Below are 18,707 nucleotides of genomic sequence, written 5' to 3'. Positions count from 1 at the left end.
CGGTTGGGGTGTTCCTGGTGTACCACTTTTTGTATTCAATGTGATTCATGATACTGTTATATATATATATATATGAAATACCTGCTTTAGATTTTTTTCAGAATTTGTTTTATGTTTCTGAAAAGTGGATCAAGGCAAAACCAAAGAAAGAAGATTCTGACAATCAATAATTTAGAAAGTTGTAAAAGTTTTCTAAAAATATTAAAATCTCCATAGAACTGAGACATGAAGATTTTTGTTGATTGAATGGTGAAGACATGGCATGGATTACCATGTCTGTCATAGGTATTGTGTTTCCTGCAGTACATGCCTGAAGGGTGTACTGTCCCTGACTATTTGTATCTTGTTAACAGTGACTGGGCGTTGTACGTTTTGAACATTGGCAGCAAAACACTGAGCTTTACCAACACTCTGGTTCGTTTTCAAAACATTTTGGAAACGTTATAACCAAATGTTCACAGAAAACGTTCCTTACCGTTTCCGGAACCATACCAATTCACCTGAATAAAACGTTTCCAAAAGTATTTTGGATTAATTTACAGAAACATTTTAGAAACGATATAATCAAATGTTCACAGAAATGTTTTAAAACGTTTCTGGAACCAGACAAAATCACATGAAGAAAACGTTTTCAAAAGGTGGTCACTTGTACGCGAGACAAGAGACACATAGACACACCCTCTCAGATGGTCACTTGTACGCGAGACAGGAGACACATAGACACACCCTCTCAGGTGGTCACTTGTACGCGAGACAGGAGACACATAGACACACCCTCTCAGGTGGTGGTCACTTGTACGCGAGACAGGAGACACATAGACACACACCCTCAGGTGGTCACTTGTACGCAAGACAGGAGACACATAGACACACCCTCTCAGGTGGTCACTTGTACACTAGACAGGAGAGGAGACACATAGACACACCCTCAGAGGTAGTCACTTGTACGCGAGACAGGAGACACATAGACACACTCTCTCAGGTGGTCACTTGTACGCGAGACAAGAGACACATAGACACACCCTCTCAGGTGGTCACTTGTACGCGAGACAGGAGACACATAGACACACACTCTCAGGTGGTCACTTGTACGCGAGACAGGAGACACATAGACACACACTCTCAGGTGGTCACTTGTACGCGAGACAGGAGACACATAGACACACTGAGTTGGGTTTTAACAGTATTCCAGTTATATCACGGCGTGTCAGCTTAATGTGGGAGGAAAGCCCGAAGTGATGCAGGTCTCAGTCGTTTACCACTTCGGTGAAACCCACGAGCACGGGTATGGTGCTGACAAACCTAGAAACATAATCGGGGCGAACCGGGATTCGAACCTACAATCATAGGTTTCTGGCATGCCCAAGGGACAGAGAATCGCTACGCCTTAGACGACTGGGCCACAAACATTTAAAATCAGTAAAAGTTTAGATTACGACATCACCCAATCAACACACATCGGAGTGTCCTTTGACGTATGTTTCAACATTACAATGCAGTCAAAAGCGGAATCTTTGTCAATGTTTCCAATTGTATGATTGCAAATGTGTTTAGTCCCTGTGCTACAAACAACATTCGAATAAATTTATGACAATTTACATTTCGTAACATCATACAACTAATATTTTAGATTCATCGAATCTCCTTGACTGTGATGTTAAACGTCCGGATTAAAACGTGTATTGAGAAAACAGGATGTGCATTAATACAACAGGTACTGTTGATTAAAAATCCCCCCACTGAACCAAGTTGCAACAACGCTCGATAAGACGAATTAGTACTGGAAAAAATGAAGGAATTTAATTGTCACTCATGTTGGAAGACCATCTCAGTGGCCTACAGGACAGTGTTTGCCCGGAGAGAGGGGTGCCAGGAGTCGATTCATGGTAAATATGTTAAAAGACTTGTTGATTCCCTGTCTGGCTCTCGCATTAAGGGGAGGGTAAAAACAAGGACTGTCCGGCTCGGAGTCAGTATACTGTGTCCGAATGGGGTATCCATGTCAATCTGCGACAAGGTATCCAAGTGCAATAATCTTGAATGCGACATTAAACTCCATTTCATCTGATGTTTCTGATGTCGATCATATGATTTCTCTATTGCTTCTGTTCACCGAAACTGTATGTAGATTGCAGCACTAAATGAATGTTCTGATATTCATCAATCGACTATGGCTGTGCTAAATGTAAAGGTACGTCTTTTCCCTGAAAACGTATGCAAATTGCAGCTCGTGGTCGCAATTTTCCTCAAGATACTGACTCACGTGAATGTAAATGGCTGCTTGAGGACAAAACAACATGAATTATGCGGGCGTGGCATGTTTGTGTGAATGGTGTGACATTCGTTCATGTGTAAAACTGTTTTCAATCTAATGCGATCCTTATCGAAGGTTACCGCGTCGTGTAGAGTTTGTGTGTAGTCGAGTCGTTCAATTCCACACTGGAAAGACGTGTTCGTGAAGTACCTGCTTCTTTGTTTGTTTTCCCGAGGGCCCACATTGACCAAGTTCACTAATCTGATCATCTATCAGGTATGCTGGTTTTTCCTTTTCTTTCTCAGTTTCTAGATAAGTGTGCAGTCCTGCACAACTGGATTCCATGTCTGAAACTCCAACTCAAGTACATTGTTACGTGGTCACAACGTCTGCGGAGTTGCGTCCCTTATGCGTGCCAGAATGCTGAGGCCGTTTGTTAGAGTCCCAATACGACCTGATGGCTTCTAGGTTCGTCTCCACCATGGTCACACTTATTAGTTACACGTGAGCTGTTTTCTTCACAATTTCAATCCAATCAATACGGGATGCTGAATGTGGGAGTTTGGTTTCACGCCGTTTTGAACAATTTCATAATTCCACTGTGTGATGTTATTAGTGCGACACGAAAGCCTAAACGACCAAATTTGGAAATGTCTACCACTTTGGTGAAACCCACTAAACCGGTACTGGCAGACCAAGGATATTAATCTCAGCGAATTTTGGATCAATGTCCATTCAGATCCTGGACCCTTATACGACTAAAACACATGATTTTTAACAGTGAGATGGTTTTTGTCACTTAACCACACGCAGCCCCGTAACTGTAGTTAAAGGTTTTATAAAAAGTGACTTGTCCCCCTGACTGTGGCACATAAGTCCATATATATTGAAGTAATTAATATCAACTAGTGTTTTAATTCCTTGATTGTGTTTTGATTTTTTAATATTGGTTAATATTTCATACAACCACTCGTGACCAAAGTGATGACATTAATCCTGCTGGGAATCATGCAGGAAGCAAAAGTACTGTAAGTCCCCATGATCCCCAGTTAGGTGGTCTAGCTTTGGTTACCAGTGGTCTATAGCCTGGTTTTACTTTCTAATAACTAATACACTGGAAACTTCTTTGTTTTAATATTGCTCAGGTAAGTTTTATGTCTACACTGTGATAATTACCTTACTGTTTTACTGTCCTTTGTCGACAGTTTTTTTTTATAATAATAAACTTGTTCTCATCGCGATATGGCTGCAATATTGCCGATGCGATGTAAAATCATAACTCACTCACTCACTATAAAAAGTGACGATAATGGTATAAAATCCAATAAGTATAATGGATCTTGGGATACGTGAGAAAGCGGCGTAGCCTTGCTGTTAAAATTGAATTATACCCTGACATTGAAGAATCGTTGATTCTGACTGGTTAAAAAGATGTATCCTTTCCGATTGATACCTCTTTTAAGTTCAGTTTTTTCTCACAAAAGATGTATGGAAACAACAATAGCCTACTTATGATCCATAAAATATGGCAGCCGATAACCAAACAGAACTGAATATGTTTGATGGCGCATGTTTTTGATGACGACATGGTCACAATGATGACTGGTTTGATGATGACATATATTTTGAATACAAATGATAACATTACAAAACACTTATGGACATGAACGCACAATGCCATTTAGACATGTGTTACATTTGACCACTCTCTGAAGGGCATTATGTGTTCACAGCTTTCGGCCATGGGAGCCGTGCCAATTTACATTGGCCAGAGGGGTTCACAAAATACGTGATCTAGACTACTCAATGTCGAACGGTTTTGTGGAAGCCTCGGTGGAGAAAGGTAATGTCCTTAAAGAGACAAACGATATCAAAAGTATCACGTCCTTTTCATACCGGTACCAGTATAATATCTTTCACATAACTGTTTCAAATCCTTCATATACCAGTATCAAGTCCTTCAGATTCCCGTGTCATGTCCTTCACTTTCCAGTATCATGTCCTTCACTTTTCAGTATCACGTCCTTCACAATCTAGTATCATGTCCTTCAATTTCCACTATCACGTCCTTCACATGCCAGTATCGTGTCCTTCAATTTCCAGTATCACATCCTTCACATGCCAGTATCGTGTCTTTCACATTCCAGTATCATGTCCTTCACATGCCAGTAACGTGTCCTTCACATGCCAGTATCACATCCTTCACATGCCAGCAGGACATTACAGAATCACGTCCTTCACATTCCTGTATCGCGTCCTTCACATACCAGTATCACGTCCTTCACATGCCAGTATCACGTCCTTCACTTTCCAGTATCACGTCCTTCACTTTCCAGGATCACGTCCTTCACATGCCAGTAAACCGTCTTTCACATGCAAGTATCACGTCCTTCACGTGTCAGTATCGTGTCCTTTACTTTCCAGTATCTCGCCCTTCCCTTTTCAGTATAACTTCCTTCACGTGCCAGTATCGGGTCCTTCCCTTTCCAGTATCTCGCCCTTCACATGCCAGCATAACCTCCTTCACATTCCAGTATTACGTCCGTCACTTTCCAATATCACGTCCTTCACATGCCAGTATCATGTCCTTCACATTCCACTCTCGCGTCCTTCACTTTTGCAGTATCACGTCCTTTACATGCCAATATCACGTCCTTCACATGCCAGTATCACGTCCTTCATATTCAAGGATCACGTCCTTCACATGCCAGTATCACGTCCTTCATAGTCAAGGATCACGTCCTTCACCTTCCAGTATCACGTCCTTCACATACCACTGATTCGTCATTCACATTCAAGTATCACGTCCTTCACTTGCCAGCAGGACATTACAGAATCACGTCCTTCACATTCCAGTATCGCGTCCTTCACATACCAGTATCACGTCCTTCACATGCCAGTGTCACGTCCTTCACTTTCCAGTATCACGTCCTTCACTTTCCAGGATCACGTCCTTCACATGCAAGTAAACCGTCTTTCACATCCCAGTATCACGTCCTTCACGTGTCAGTATCTTGTCCTTCACTTTCCAGTATCTCGCCCTTCCCTTTTCAGTATCACTTCCTTCACGTGCCAGTATCGGGTCCTTCACATTCCACTTTCACGTCCTTCACTTTTGCAGTATCACGTCCTTCACATGCCAATATCACGTCCTTCACATTACAGAATCACGTCTTTCACATTCCAGTTTCACGTCCTTCACATGCCAGTATCACGTCCTTCACTTTCCAGTATCACGTCCTTCATATTCAAGGATCATGTCCTTCACATTCCAGTATCACGTCCTTCATATGCCACTGTTTCGTCATCCACATTCAAGCATCGCGTCCTTCACTTGCCAGCAGGATATTACAGAATCATGTCCTTCACATTCCAGTATCGCATCCTTCCCATACCAGTACCACGTCCTTCACATGCCAGTATCACATCCTTCACCTTCCAGTATCACGTCCTTCACATGCCACTGTTTCGTCATTCACATTCCAGTATCACGTCCTTCACTTGCAAGCATTACGTCCTTCACATTACAGAATCACGTCCTTCACAATCCAGTATCACGTCCTATACATGACAGTATCACGTCCTTCACATGCCGGCATAACGTCCTTCAAATGGCAGGATCATGTCCTTCACTTTCCAGTATCACGTCCTTCATATTCAAGGATCACGTCCTTCACCTTCCAGTATCACGTCCTTCACATGCCACTGTTTCGTAATTCACTTTAAAGCATCACGTCCTTCACTTGCCATCAGGATATTACAGAATCACGTCCTTCACATTCCAGTATCGCGTCCTTCACATACCAGTATCACGTCTTTCACATGCCAGTATCACGTCCTTCAATTTCCAGTATCACGTCCTTCATATTCAAGGATCACATCCTTCACCTTCCAGTATCACGTCCTTCACATGCCACTGTTTCGTCATTCACATTCCAGTATCACGTCCTTCACTTGCAAGCATTACGTCCTAAACATTACCGAATCACTTCCTTCACAATCAAGTATCACGTCCTATACATGGCAGTATCACGTCCTTCACATGCCGGCATAACGTCCTTCACATGACAGGATCATGTCTTTCACTTTCCAGTATCACGTCCTTCATATTCGAGTATCACGTCCTTCACCTTCCAGTATCACGTCCTTCACATGCCACTGTTTCGTCATTCACTTTAAAGCACCACGTCCTTCACTTGCCAGCAGGACATTACAGAATCACGTCCTTCACATTCCAGTATCTTGTCCTTCACATGCCAGTATGTCCTTCACATTCCAGTATCACATGCTTCACATTCCAGTATCACGTCCTTCACTTTCCAGTAAACCGTCTTTCACATGCCAGTATCACGTCCTTCACGTGCCAGTATCGTGTCCTTCACATGCTAGCATCTCGCCCTTCACATGCCAGCATAAAGTCCTTCACATTCTAGTATAACGTCCTTCACTTTCCAGTATCACGTCTTTCACATGCCAGTATCACGTCCTTCACATTCCAGAATCACGTCCTTCACATTCCTGTTTCACGTCCTTCACATGCCAGTATCACGTCCTTCACTTTCCAGTATCACGTCCTTCATATTCAAGGATCACGTCCTTCATCTTCCAGTATCACGTCCTTCACATGCCACTGTTTCGTCCCTCACATTCCAGTATCACGCCCTTCACTTGCCAGTATGATGTCCTTCACTTGCCAGTATCACGTCCTTCACTTGCCAGTATGATGTCCTTCACTTTCCCGTATCACGTCGTTCACGTGCCAGTATGATGTCCTTCACTTGCCAGTATCTTGCCCTTCCCTTTCCAGTATCACGTCATTCACTTGCCAGTATCACGCCCTTCACTTGCCAGTATGATGTCCTTCACGTGCCAGTATCACGTCCTTCACTTGCAAGTATCTTGCCCTTCCCTTTCCAGTATCACGTCATTCACGTGCCAGTATCGGGTCCTTCCCTTTCAAGTATCTCGCCCTTCAGATGCCAGCATAACGTCCTTCACATTGCAGTATAACGTCTTTCAGTTTTAAGTATCACGTCCTTCACATCCCAGTATCACGTCCTTCACATTTCAATATCACGTCCTTCACTTTCCAGGTTCACGTCCTTCACATGGCAGTATCATTTCTTTCACTTTCCAGTAACACGTCCTTCCCTTTCAAGTATCTCGCCCTTCACATGCCAGCATAACGTCCTTCACATTGCAGTATAACGTCTTTCAGTTTTAAGTATCACGTCCTTCACATCCCAGTATCACGTCCTTCACATTTCAATATCATGTCTTTCACTTTCCAGTAACACGTCCTTCACTTTCCAGTATCTCGTCATTCACATTAAAAAAAATCACGTCCTTCACATTCCAGTATCTCGTCTTTCACATTTCAGTATCACGTCCTTCACTTTCCAGGTTCACGTCCTTCAGATTCTAGTATCACGTCTTTCAGTTTTAAGTATCACGTCCTTCACATTCCAGTATCACGTCCTTCACATTCCAGTATCACGTCCTTCACTTTCCAGAATCACGTCCTTCACATGCAAGTATCACGTCCTTCGGATTCTAGTATCACATCCCTCACTTTCCAGTATCACGTCCTTCACTTTCCAGTATCTCGCCCTCCCCTTTCCAGTATCACGTCCTTCACGTGCCAGTATCGGGTCCTTCCCTTTCCAGTATCTCGCCATTCGCATGCCAGCATAACGTCCTTCACATTGCAGTATAACGTCCTTCACATTCGAGTATCACGTCCTTCACATGCCAGTATCACCTCCTTCACATTCCACTATCACGTCCTTCACTTTCCAGTATCACGTCCTTCACTTTTCAGTATCACGTCCTTAACATGCCAGTATCACGTCCTTCACATTACAGAATCACGTCCTTCACATTCCAGTATCACGTCCTTCACATGCCAGTATGACGTCCTTCACATGCCAGTATCACGTCCTTCACTTTCGAGTATCACGTCCTTCATATTCATGGATCACGTCCTTCACCTTCCAGTATCACGTGCTTCACATGCAACTGTTTCGACATTCATATTCCAGTATCACGTCCTTCACTTGGAAGCATCATGTCCTTCACATCCCAGTATCATGTCCTTCACATTTCAATATCACGTCCTTCACTTTCCAGGTTCACGCCCTTCACATGCCAGTATCACGTCCTTCACATTCCAGTACCACGTCCTTCACATTCCACTATCACGTCCTTCATATTCCACTATCGCGTCCTTTACATGCCAGTATCACGTCCTTCACATTCTAGTATCACGTCTTTCATATTCAAGGATCACGTCCTTCACATGCCAGTATCGTGTCCTTCACATTCCAGTATCACGTCCTTCACAAGCCAGCATCACTTCCTTCACATTCCAGTATCATGTCTTTCACATGCCAGTATCACGTCCTTCATATTCCAGTATCACGTTCTTCATATTCCACTATCACGTCCTTCACATGACAGTATCATGTCATTCACGTGCCAGTATCGGGTCCTTCCCTTTCAAGTATCTCGTCCTTCCCTTTCAAGTATCTCGTCCTTCCCTTTCCAGTATCACGTCATTCACGTGCCAGTATCGGGTACTTCCCTTTCCAGAATCTCGCCATTCGCATGCCAGCATAACGTCCTTCACATGCCCCTGTTTCGTCATTCACATTCCAGTATCACGTCCTTCACATGCGAGTATCACGTCCTTCACTTTCCAGCATCGTGTCCTTCACTTTCCAGTATCACGTCCTTCACAAGCCAGCATCACGTCCTTCACATTCCAGAATCATGTCTTTCACATGCCAGTATCTCGTCCTTCACATGCCAGTATGTCCTTCACATTCCAGTATCACGTCCTTCGGATTCTAGTATCACGTCTTTCAGTTTTAAGTATCACGTCCTTCACATTCCAGTATCACGTCCTTCACATTCCAGTATCACGTGCTTCACATGCAACTGTTTCGACATTCATATTCCAGTATCACGTCCTTCACTTGCCAGCATCACGTCCTTCACATTCCAGTACCACGTCCTTTACATGCCAGTATCACGTCCTTCACTTTCCAGTATCACGTCCTTCATATTCAAGGATCGCGTCCTTCATCTTCCAGTATCACGTCCTTCACATGCCACTGTTTCGTCCCTGACATTCCAGTATCACGCCCTTCATTTGCCAGTATGATGTCCTTCACTTGCCAGTATCACGTCATTCACGTGCCAGTATCGGGTCCTTCCCTTTCAAGTATCTCGCCCTTCACATGCCAGCATAACGTCCTTCACATTCCAGTATAACGTCTTTCAGTTTTAAGTATCACGTCCTTCACATCCCAGTATCATGTCCTTCACATTCCAATATCACGTCCTTCATATTCCACTATCACGTCCTTCACATGCCAGTATCACGTCCTTCACATTCCAGTACCACGTCCTTCACATTCCACTATCACGTCCTTCATATTCCACTATCGCGTCCTTTACATGCCAGTATCACGTCCTTCACATTCTAGTATCACGTCCTTCATATTCAAGGATCACGTCCTTCACATGCCAGTATCGTGTCCTTCACATTCCAGTATCACGTCCTTCACAAGCCAGCATCACTTCCTTCACATTCCAGTATCATGTCTTTCACATGCCAGTATCACGTCCTTCATATTCCAGTATCACGTTCTTCATATTCCAGTATCACGTCCTTCACATGACAGTATCATGTCATTCACGTGCCAGTATCGGGTCCTTCCCTTTCAAGTATCTCGCCCTTCACATGCCAGCATAACGTCCTTCACATTGCAGTATAACGTCTTTCAGTTTTAAGTATCACGTCCTTCACATCCCAGTATCACGTCCTTCACATTTCAGTATCACGTCCTTCACTTTCCAGGTTCACGTCCTTCACATGCCAGTATCACGTCCTTCACATTCCAGTACCACGTCCTTCACATTCCACTATCACGTCCTTCATATTCAAGGATCACGTCCTTCACATGCCAGTATCGTGTCCTTCACATTCCAGTATCACGTCCTTCACAAGCCAGCATCACTTCCTTCACATTCCAGTATCATGTCTTTCACATGCCAGTATCACGTCCTTCATATTCCAGTATCACGTTCTTCATATTCCACTATCACGTCCTTCACATGACAGTATCATGTCCTTCACGGGGCAGTATTAAGACCTTGACATGCCAGTATCACGTCCTCCACATTCAATTATCACGTCTTGGACACACGGTAAAAAGTAAATGACATAAGAACAATCCAGCAATATATCACTCTTTGTAGGGATTTGATGGAGCTTTGGAATCCAGTACAAATGAGTATTGGACATGTCTTCAGGCTCTGGAGCCAAGCCAAACGTCGATAGTAATGATGCATAGCATTGACAGGTTTTCCTCAGTTAACGTAATGTCCGAAAATGTGGAACAGTTATCTTGGGAGTTCAAGCCAGTGTAGCGTCGTAATTTCCGGCCACCTTTTCCTTGTTAACCTCAGCGGCGAAGCTTAAAAGCGGAGATTTGATTGTTGTTTTAAAATAAATACAAGGTGACCACAAATGAACACGATTGTGTGGCCAATGGTTAGTTTAGCAGGTGCTAATAAATTGAAATATGGTTGAAATAAGTGACATTGTTGTTAACCTGAAATAGGATTTCAATAAATCTATGATGACTGGTGTCATGACATATATACTTGATACAAGGAGACGTTTCATGTAGGACCAGCTCAAGCAACGTTATTACAATTTAGGTGGGCCTTTTATGAACAGACACGCCCTTTATATATGTTCGTAACTGTTGACGAAAAGCAACTAAATCACATGCACATTCAATGCATATAATGGTGAAATAGACCATTTTTGGAGTCACTTTTAGTCTTTGTGTAAATATTTATTTGTTTATTTCTCCAAATTCGGCAGGAGTCGAACTAAGTCGAATTATTCTGTAAAGTCCATGACAGAAAAAAACAATAAATGCCGTCCTGCAAAGTCATGTTTTACTAACAATTCAATTAGTTAATATCCGTGTATACCACTTTATTTCCTGTTTGACGTTGTTGTCCATTCTTTGCCTCAAGTTTATCTTAGTTTTGTGAATACGTGACTGTCCCAAGTACTTGCATATGTTTTAGCAGCTCTGTTTCCATCAACGTGCATAATACTATCACCAGGCAGTTTCATATCTAATATTAGTCTCTTGTTAAATATGAATGAGTTGAAGGTCCGAAACTTTTACGACCTGTGACATGTAACATTTCTATTTTCATTATTCAACCCATTCTCATCACTCTTCTTTGATCGGCTAATATTGAAATGATTGTAATGTCCATTCGGAAAACGACACTATTTATATTGTGGACTGGATGCCGTTGTACATAGCAACCTTAGTGCTATGGTTGTCGTAAGCCTATGTCGAGTTACGATCACCTTAGCGCTAAGATCGCTTTGTACAACGGCACCCCGGTGTGTATCAATATCCCACAAAAGTATTCAATGTTGTGAACATAAGCCCTGCATTAAAACTTACATTCGGGACCTTATGCAAATGTAGTAGGGCACCCAAGTACACTAAGGCATTAATAAACATAACTCGGCTATACCTGCTACGTTTATCGATCAATTCATGATGAGGTCTACCCTTCGTGACAAGTTCATTATCAAGCATGTTTTGCTCTTGCAAAGGGTTAACACACACATCGCTATATCGGTAATAATCCGATAAACCCACTTTCACCCCACCTCCCCTCACCTTACCTCTAAAGATGATGTCATCCGTTGTTCGTGCCATCACAGACTGTTTCACGAGACGTCTATCCAACACTGATTTGACCGTGCTGATCAGTCTCCATTTGTGATTGGGGAACATAAATATTTCACGCAAATAAAACATTGAAAAACATTGATTAAAAACATCATATCTATATGCAATGATATGAATAATTATATATGCAAACATATGGCTCTCAATATATCCACTGACGCCAAATGGCTGAAACACTGTCGCTATCTGGCTGGCTGAAACATTGTCTTTGCCCCCTGAACTTTTAAGTCAGCCACTGTTTTACTATTTGCCCAAACAATGTCGCTATATGGCTAGCAGAAACATTGTCTTGGTGCTCTTAACTTCTACGTGTACGTCACCCACTGTGTCACTGTTTGCTGAAACACTGTCGCCATATGGCTGGATGAAACATTGTCTTTGCCCACTGAACTTCTAAGTCACCCTATGTGTCACTATTTGCTGAAACACTGTCGCTATGTGGCTGAAACACTGTCGCTATATGGCTGGCTGAAACGTTGTCTTGGCGTCCCTAACTTCTACATATACGCCACCCACTGTGTCACTATTTGCTGAAACACTGTTGCTATATGGCTGGCTGAAACATTGTCTTGGCGCCCTTAACTTCTATGTCACCCATTGTGTCACTATTTGCTGAAACTGTGTCGCTATATGGCTGGCTGAAACATTGTCTGAACGCCCTTAAATTCAAAATCACTTACTCGTTTTATACTAGTATCTGTATTTCGTTCCAGCTTGAACAAGAATATGACGACTTTCCGGATCGTACTGATTAGTAGCATCATTTTGTGGTCAGCAGAGTTTCTGCCGGGTAAGGCAACTTTTTCGTTTGTTTGTTTGTTCATTGTTGTTAAACGCCGCTCTCAGCAATACTCCAGCTATAGGACAGCGGTCTAAATAATCGAGTCTGGACCAGACTGGACCAGTTGGCGAGCCTGACCACCCGATCCCGTTAGTCGCCTCTTTCGACAATCATAGCCACAAGCATAGTCACCTTTTACGGCAAGCACGGGTTGCTGAAGACCTATTTTACCCCACATCTTCACGGGTCAGCAACATTTTCACAGTGCGATCATTATTTATTGTGGAAGTCTCTCCTATACTTAAAACGAATAATTATTTCATATTTATTTTAATAGCCAGTGGTAATCCATTCATTCACTCACTCATTCATTCATTCATTCATTCATTCATTCATTCATTCATTCATTCATTCATTCGTTCATTTGATGGGGTAAATAATGAAAGCATGGTAATGTGTGCTACAATCTGATTGGTTGAAAAACGTTGGATCAGTAAATCGTTCGGATTATAACTGTGAATGCATACTTTTCTTGTTAACATTCTGTTTTTCTCAGCCCAAAATTTGATAAAAATGCGCGAATCGTTATGAAAATGGACACCACATAACAGTGGTGCACGATATTTACTGATAACAATTGTATTTTCAAATAAAGATTTTTTGTGTTTCAGATTTGCGAGTGTTAACGCCGTCGATTTGAAATTAAATTTCAAGGCATCAAATACTCCATAATACCCGCAAATGTTAACACCTGCAATGTTCATCTCCTTCCTGAATGAAGTTTAATAAACCCATAACAGATTACTTATAATTATAAGAAGCAAAACTAGTCCTATTGTCATAAGAAATCGCTGAAAAAAGCACAACTCATTATACGATTCCGACTTTGTCAAAAGCATGTCCTTATGAATCACTATCAAATAGTGATGGCACCAGGAGTTCTGAACTGGTGGGCGTTTCTTGCCCCACTGGTGACACCCGTTACAAACACATATGAAGGCAAATCTACACTTCATATACTGCAATAAACCCAGTGCCTAAAGAAATTATGAAACATTTAGTACATACTGAATTGTCCCTAGAGATAGGTGTACTTTATGTATTGTGGCCGGCGAGGTAGCCTAGTGGTTAAAGCGTTTGCTCGTCACGCCGAAGGCCCGGGTGACTTGGTCGATGGTTGATGATAAAGTTTACCGTTACTTGTCAACACTCTCCAGCGGGAATATTCCTTACTATGTGTTAATCTTATTAATATATATTTTAATCTTGTTAGTGGTATGATTGAAAACATAAATCAGATGAAATCATGCATCGATAATAATTGCTTATTTTGGTTGTAGTATCGACGGATAGGCCATGCCAGGGAATCGCCCATCTTGGTGGAAAATACAACATCTCCGCAGAGATATCGTATGAAAAGTACGTTTGGAGAAGCCCAAGAGGACAGAATGTCGTCACATGCAATCCATCATGCAGTCCTACAGCTGGTTATCCTGCAACCCTGACAAATGGTGGGAACACATCAACGCTCATGATAGAAGAAGTTAAACTTAAAGATGTGGGAACGTGGAGCATTACTAATACCACTGACCTCGCAACTATGTCTGCATGTTATTTAGATGTCGCAGGTTAGTATGCATGAAGACATCGGTTTTTTTTTAATTTACAGGGACTGATATCGAAAATGTCAAGTGAAATATAACTAAATATTATTCTTAATTAGCATCATATAATAATTGATCAAATCTGAGCCTCTTTAATTTGTTCAAACCAAATAAAATTCATTTGGCACATCGCGTTTCGAAAATAACAGGCAAGTTATAACTGATTAATAAAATATACTTGGATACCCGAATCTACTTAATGGATGTCCTCTTTTCGTTACATTATAATTATTACGGAACGATGCGGGTGTTGTGTGAGACTAACAAAACACGCGTTATGTTGACGTTATTTTTCCTTTCTTTTTATCAATAGGACTTCCAAGCTGCATCATCACCAGCTCTCAAGCCCCTCATTCCCTTGAACCAAATTCGATGCTGACCCTCGCCGTAGTCATACGGGGTTACTACTGCTCTAAACAGGCACAGTTTGATCTTACCACTGGCCGTGAGGTCCCAAATGTGTTGTTGAAGAACGACACCGTTGACGATGTCACTGACCGCATCCTCAACACCACCTTCAACGTGACACTGGAGAGGCTTGGAAATATCAAACTTGACTTTACTTGTGCTAACACAACTTATAATCTTACTTGTGGAGGGGTGAATACACTACTTAAGAGTAAGTAGAAACTTTAAAATATTAAACAGTGTATATGGTATTTAAAAATTGTCTGAGATGATTTTAAGTGATCCATTCATGTCATTTTCGCTAGTATTTAACCAGTAGCTGTTCAGTCGCATGCTCGAGACGGATTATTCTCGGGCGTTGCAGTTTTATATTTACGTATATATGTAAAGATTGTTGTGGTTTTTTTCTCAAATCAGAAGTAAAAGAATTGATGTCGAAGTGCTTCTGTATCTGCTACAATTCGCAAGAGACAAAAACAATGTTCAGTTATGTTCCACTAAGCCCTCAAAAGGTGTAGAGATTACATACATTTATATTCGTAGAGATTCTATGTTTTTCCTAGTAGTGATTTCTTTCCAAAACTGAATTTACATTATCATACGTCAGTGGCTCAGATAGAGCTAAGACTGATTACAATGACATGGCTTAAACAGGTTTCAGAATAGATAATGTTTGTGATTCTTTTTTACATGATTCGTTGCGGTAAGTGTTAATGATACTTGGTTCAAGAGGCTGCTGTCCCAGTTTAATTTTTTTTAAATATTCCATTAAATAAAATGAACTTGTTCGGGAAGGATGGATATCATTATTGAACATAATAACCACTTCCGTTGCCCGCTTATTTGCTTCCGTTATGAAACCCGCATTCCAACGGTATGAATTTTGAATATACAGGCCTTCCTCAGTGTGACATAAGCAGCTCTGGGAATGGATCTCTGATGCCTGGTACAAGCCTGACTCTCACTGTGAACATCACCAACTACTACTGCACTGAAGAGGCTGCGTTCGATCTCAGCACCGGTAGCGTCAAGGAGGAGCTGGTAGGGAGTCATCATGTTGTGGACATCAACAGCACGGTCGTCATGAAAACATTCAATGTCACATCTGCGCATAATGGAAACATCAAAGTCAGCTTCAGCTGTGACGACATAAATCGTGAACTAAGTTGCACTGGTGATGACACAATAACTATAGGTAAATATATGCTCAAAAATAAGTGATGTTTAGATGTATTTTTTAGATAGCATATAAACAATCAACAGATAGTAATTGATTGTTCAAATCTTGCACGTATCATTGTTTTTGACCAAGGTGTTTCATATGACACACATGGAACAGTAAATTTGCAAGGAGAAGTTGATCTGTTTTCTGTGTCCTTGACACCATTGACATCGCAGCCGACGATGCAGGTCCGTCAATATATTATTAATATGACAACTCGCACTGGTCGTCTTGTGGGAATACCTTCAGCGCGTAAACGGTTCCTCACTGTCTGGGCTGATATCCTACGCAATCCTGGTATTGCCGTAGTTGTAGAGGTGACCGTGGTGGTTCTTTCACGTAAGTGACGTAGCCGTATGAATCTGTCCTGTGCCCTGTACTGATACGTGGTCGACCGGACCTGGAAAAGCCACGTGCCTGACAACGGTTCCACGGTCTTGTAATGGTGCATGGTGCTATGTGGAAAAACCTGGCTACAGCTGCAGACGATTTTCCTGATTGCAGTCGGCCGTTGGCTTTGTTGCGTTGGGCTTCCGTCAGTCGTGGCATGTTTTCGCTGTTCACTTGCTGTAAGATTGTGATGTCATGCAACGTCAGAGTGTAGACTTTCATTTCTTTCAAATGGTTAAGGTCGCAACTTGGCATGCTGACGTCAAACGAGGCGACCGAAACCGTGCTGGCGACAAACAGCTCTGTAGGACTTTAAAGCATTAAACATGCCTTTTCTTTGCTACCTTTCGCCAAACTTTATTAGCCATGTGGAACAAGAGATAAGGCTACACCAGAATAATTTCAAAATGTACTTGTATTATGCGTCTGTCAACAGGAGTCTTTGACCTCGATGATGTATTGGGTCTATGTTTTCTAAGATAGAGGCTCATACACAATAGAACAATGAACCAAATAGCATAACAGTCATATTTACCCTTGAAGGAGGATTACCTGCCATTCCAATTTCTTTTTAATGGTGTTTATATGCATACTAGACTTGATACACAAAGACATCATGAACAGTATAAGGGCAAAGAATGACCTAAATGACCTGTTTAATACCAATGTCTTGCTCTACAATATTCTAATTACCTTTGGACATTGTTATGACTTATCACCCCTCGTTTGAAGTAGGTGAAATTTGTATTTCATCATTTTTTTCACCTTTGTAGTTGGAGTGACATCAACTGCAAAACCACCAATATCGACGCCTACGTGTGGGTATATTTAGTTGCCCCATACTCTTTCTGTAATTCTATTGGCTTATAATGTATAAAGTATATATCGTATCGATACATGTTTACATTTTGTTGTCATTGATAAACTCTGATAATATAACTGAATACAAACTGACTGGGTATAAATAGAATCTGATAGAAGTAGACTCTTATGTATTTTTCGTGCTTTCAGCAACAACATTGCCTTCTACAAGTGCATATAACTTGTACTGATATTCATTTAAAAATCATAGCTTTATGATACGTATCTGTGATCCAATTGTAAGATCTATTTGATTTCATTGAAACATTCAGTCAAAAACATATCTATCAAAACACATTCCATGAACACTTCTGTTACAATAGATAATAAAAGATGGGGTACACACTTTGGAGTGACAAATAACAAACTGAACCATTCAATAGGAATGTGCTGTCTTTAGAGCTTCTAAGTGTGATTATCTGACTGTACTGTTAATTGCCTTTTTACTTCCACAGTGAAAGCCTCCACCACCTCCTCCAACTCCATCCCCACTTCCACCAATAAATCTCCAACACCAGCATCTGTACCTGTTTACCTTATCATAGGTATAGTGGCTGCATTGCTCGTGGTGCAATCTCATCATCTTTGTCCTGGTTGTCTGTCGCAATAGAATCTCAAGCGTTGCACGGAGGTAGATCGTTTCAAGGAAGAGGCCTCAAATTCAGAACTTGAGGGAAAATGAGAAGTCGAAGAATGGGATCAACTGCTGGGCGCCGTTTGACAATGGCCACGTCATGTTTGTTTGTAAACACGGAAAGTTGTCCTTATCTGACCTTTCCTATTTGCATCTTTATCCGTATATGACCGCAACTGATACCGTCTTCTTCCTTTTTCATTATCCTAGAAACCTAGCCATTATATAATAAATTTAGATATTCTAATTCTGATTTTTTAATATATATGTTAGCCAATAAACAGGAACAATTGTTGAAAAAAACATTTATTTCTATTCAAAAGAGTTGTTAGTTTTGTGTTATGTGTATGTGATCAAAAGATAAAAAAACCCATTAAGTCAGCTCAATTTGTATTAGGCGACTATGCTTGTCCTCAGAGCAATTAACGGGATCAGGTGGTCAGGCTCGCTGACTTGGTGGATGCATGTCATCGTATCCCAATTGCGTGGATCGATGCTCATGATGTCTGGTGCAGACTTAATTATTTACAGACCGCCGTCATATCGCTGGAATATTGCTGAAGGGCGGGTTTCACCAACAAAAAAACCGAAACAATATAACCGAATGGCACGATATTGAGTCTGAGGACTTGGCCAGTGTAGCGGAGAGCTGTGATGCCATTACCCCTGTCTGGACCAATATTCTGAAAGACC

The 18,707-nt window shown here is 41.6% G+C and overlaps 1 protein-coding gene across 2 annotated transcripts; it reads left to right on the top strand.

Moving 5' to 3' along the window:
* The first annotated feature begins 2,400 nt into the window (after window positions 1–2,400).
* LOC124148929 lies at window positions 2,401–18,267 on the top strand. 2 transcript variants are annotated; one of them, XM_046520219.2, is made up of 7 exons: window positions 2,401–2,530; window positions 12,768–12,844; window positions 14,176–14,463; window positions 14,813–15,118; window positions 15,803–16,102; window positions 17,293–17,337; window positions 17,836–18,267. In XM_046520219.2, exons 2-7 carry the CDS (start codon window positions 12,781–12,783, stop codon window positions 17,988–17,990), a joined length of 1,158 nt encoding a protein of 385 aa, XP_046376175.1. In that variant the 5' UTR covers window positions 2,401–2,530; window positions 12,768–12,780; the 3' UTR covers window positions 17,991–18,267. The 2 variants fall into 2 exon arrangements, with proteins under 2 accessions (XP_046376175.1, XP_048254502.1); XM_048398545.1 differs by lacking the exon at window positions 17,836–18,267 and adding an exon at window positions 17,531–17,586.
* The last annotated feature ends 440 nt before the right edge of the window (window positions 18,268–18,707 follow it).

The sequence above is a fragment of the Haliotis rufescens genome, unplaced genomic scaffold, assembly GCF_023055435.1.
Source record: "Haliotis rufescens isolate VD_foot unplaced genomic scaffold, xgHalRufe1.0.p SCAF_18, whole genome shotgun sequence".
NCBI lineage: Eukaryota > Metazoa > Mollusca > Gastropoda > Lepetellida > Haliotidae > Haliotis > Haliotis rufescens.
Note: the sequence above shows the minus strand (reverse complement) of the source record. Positions and strands in the feature narration are given on the sequence as shown.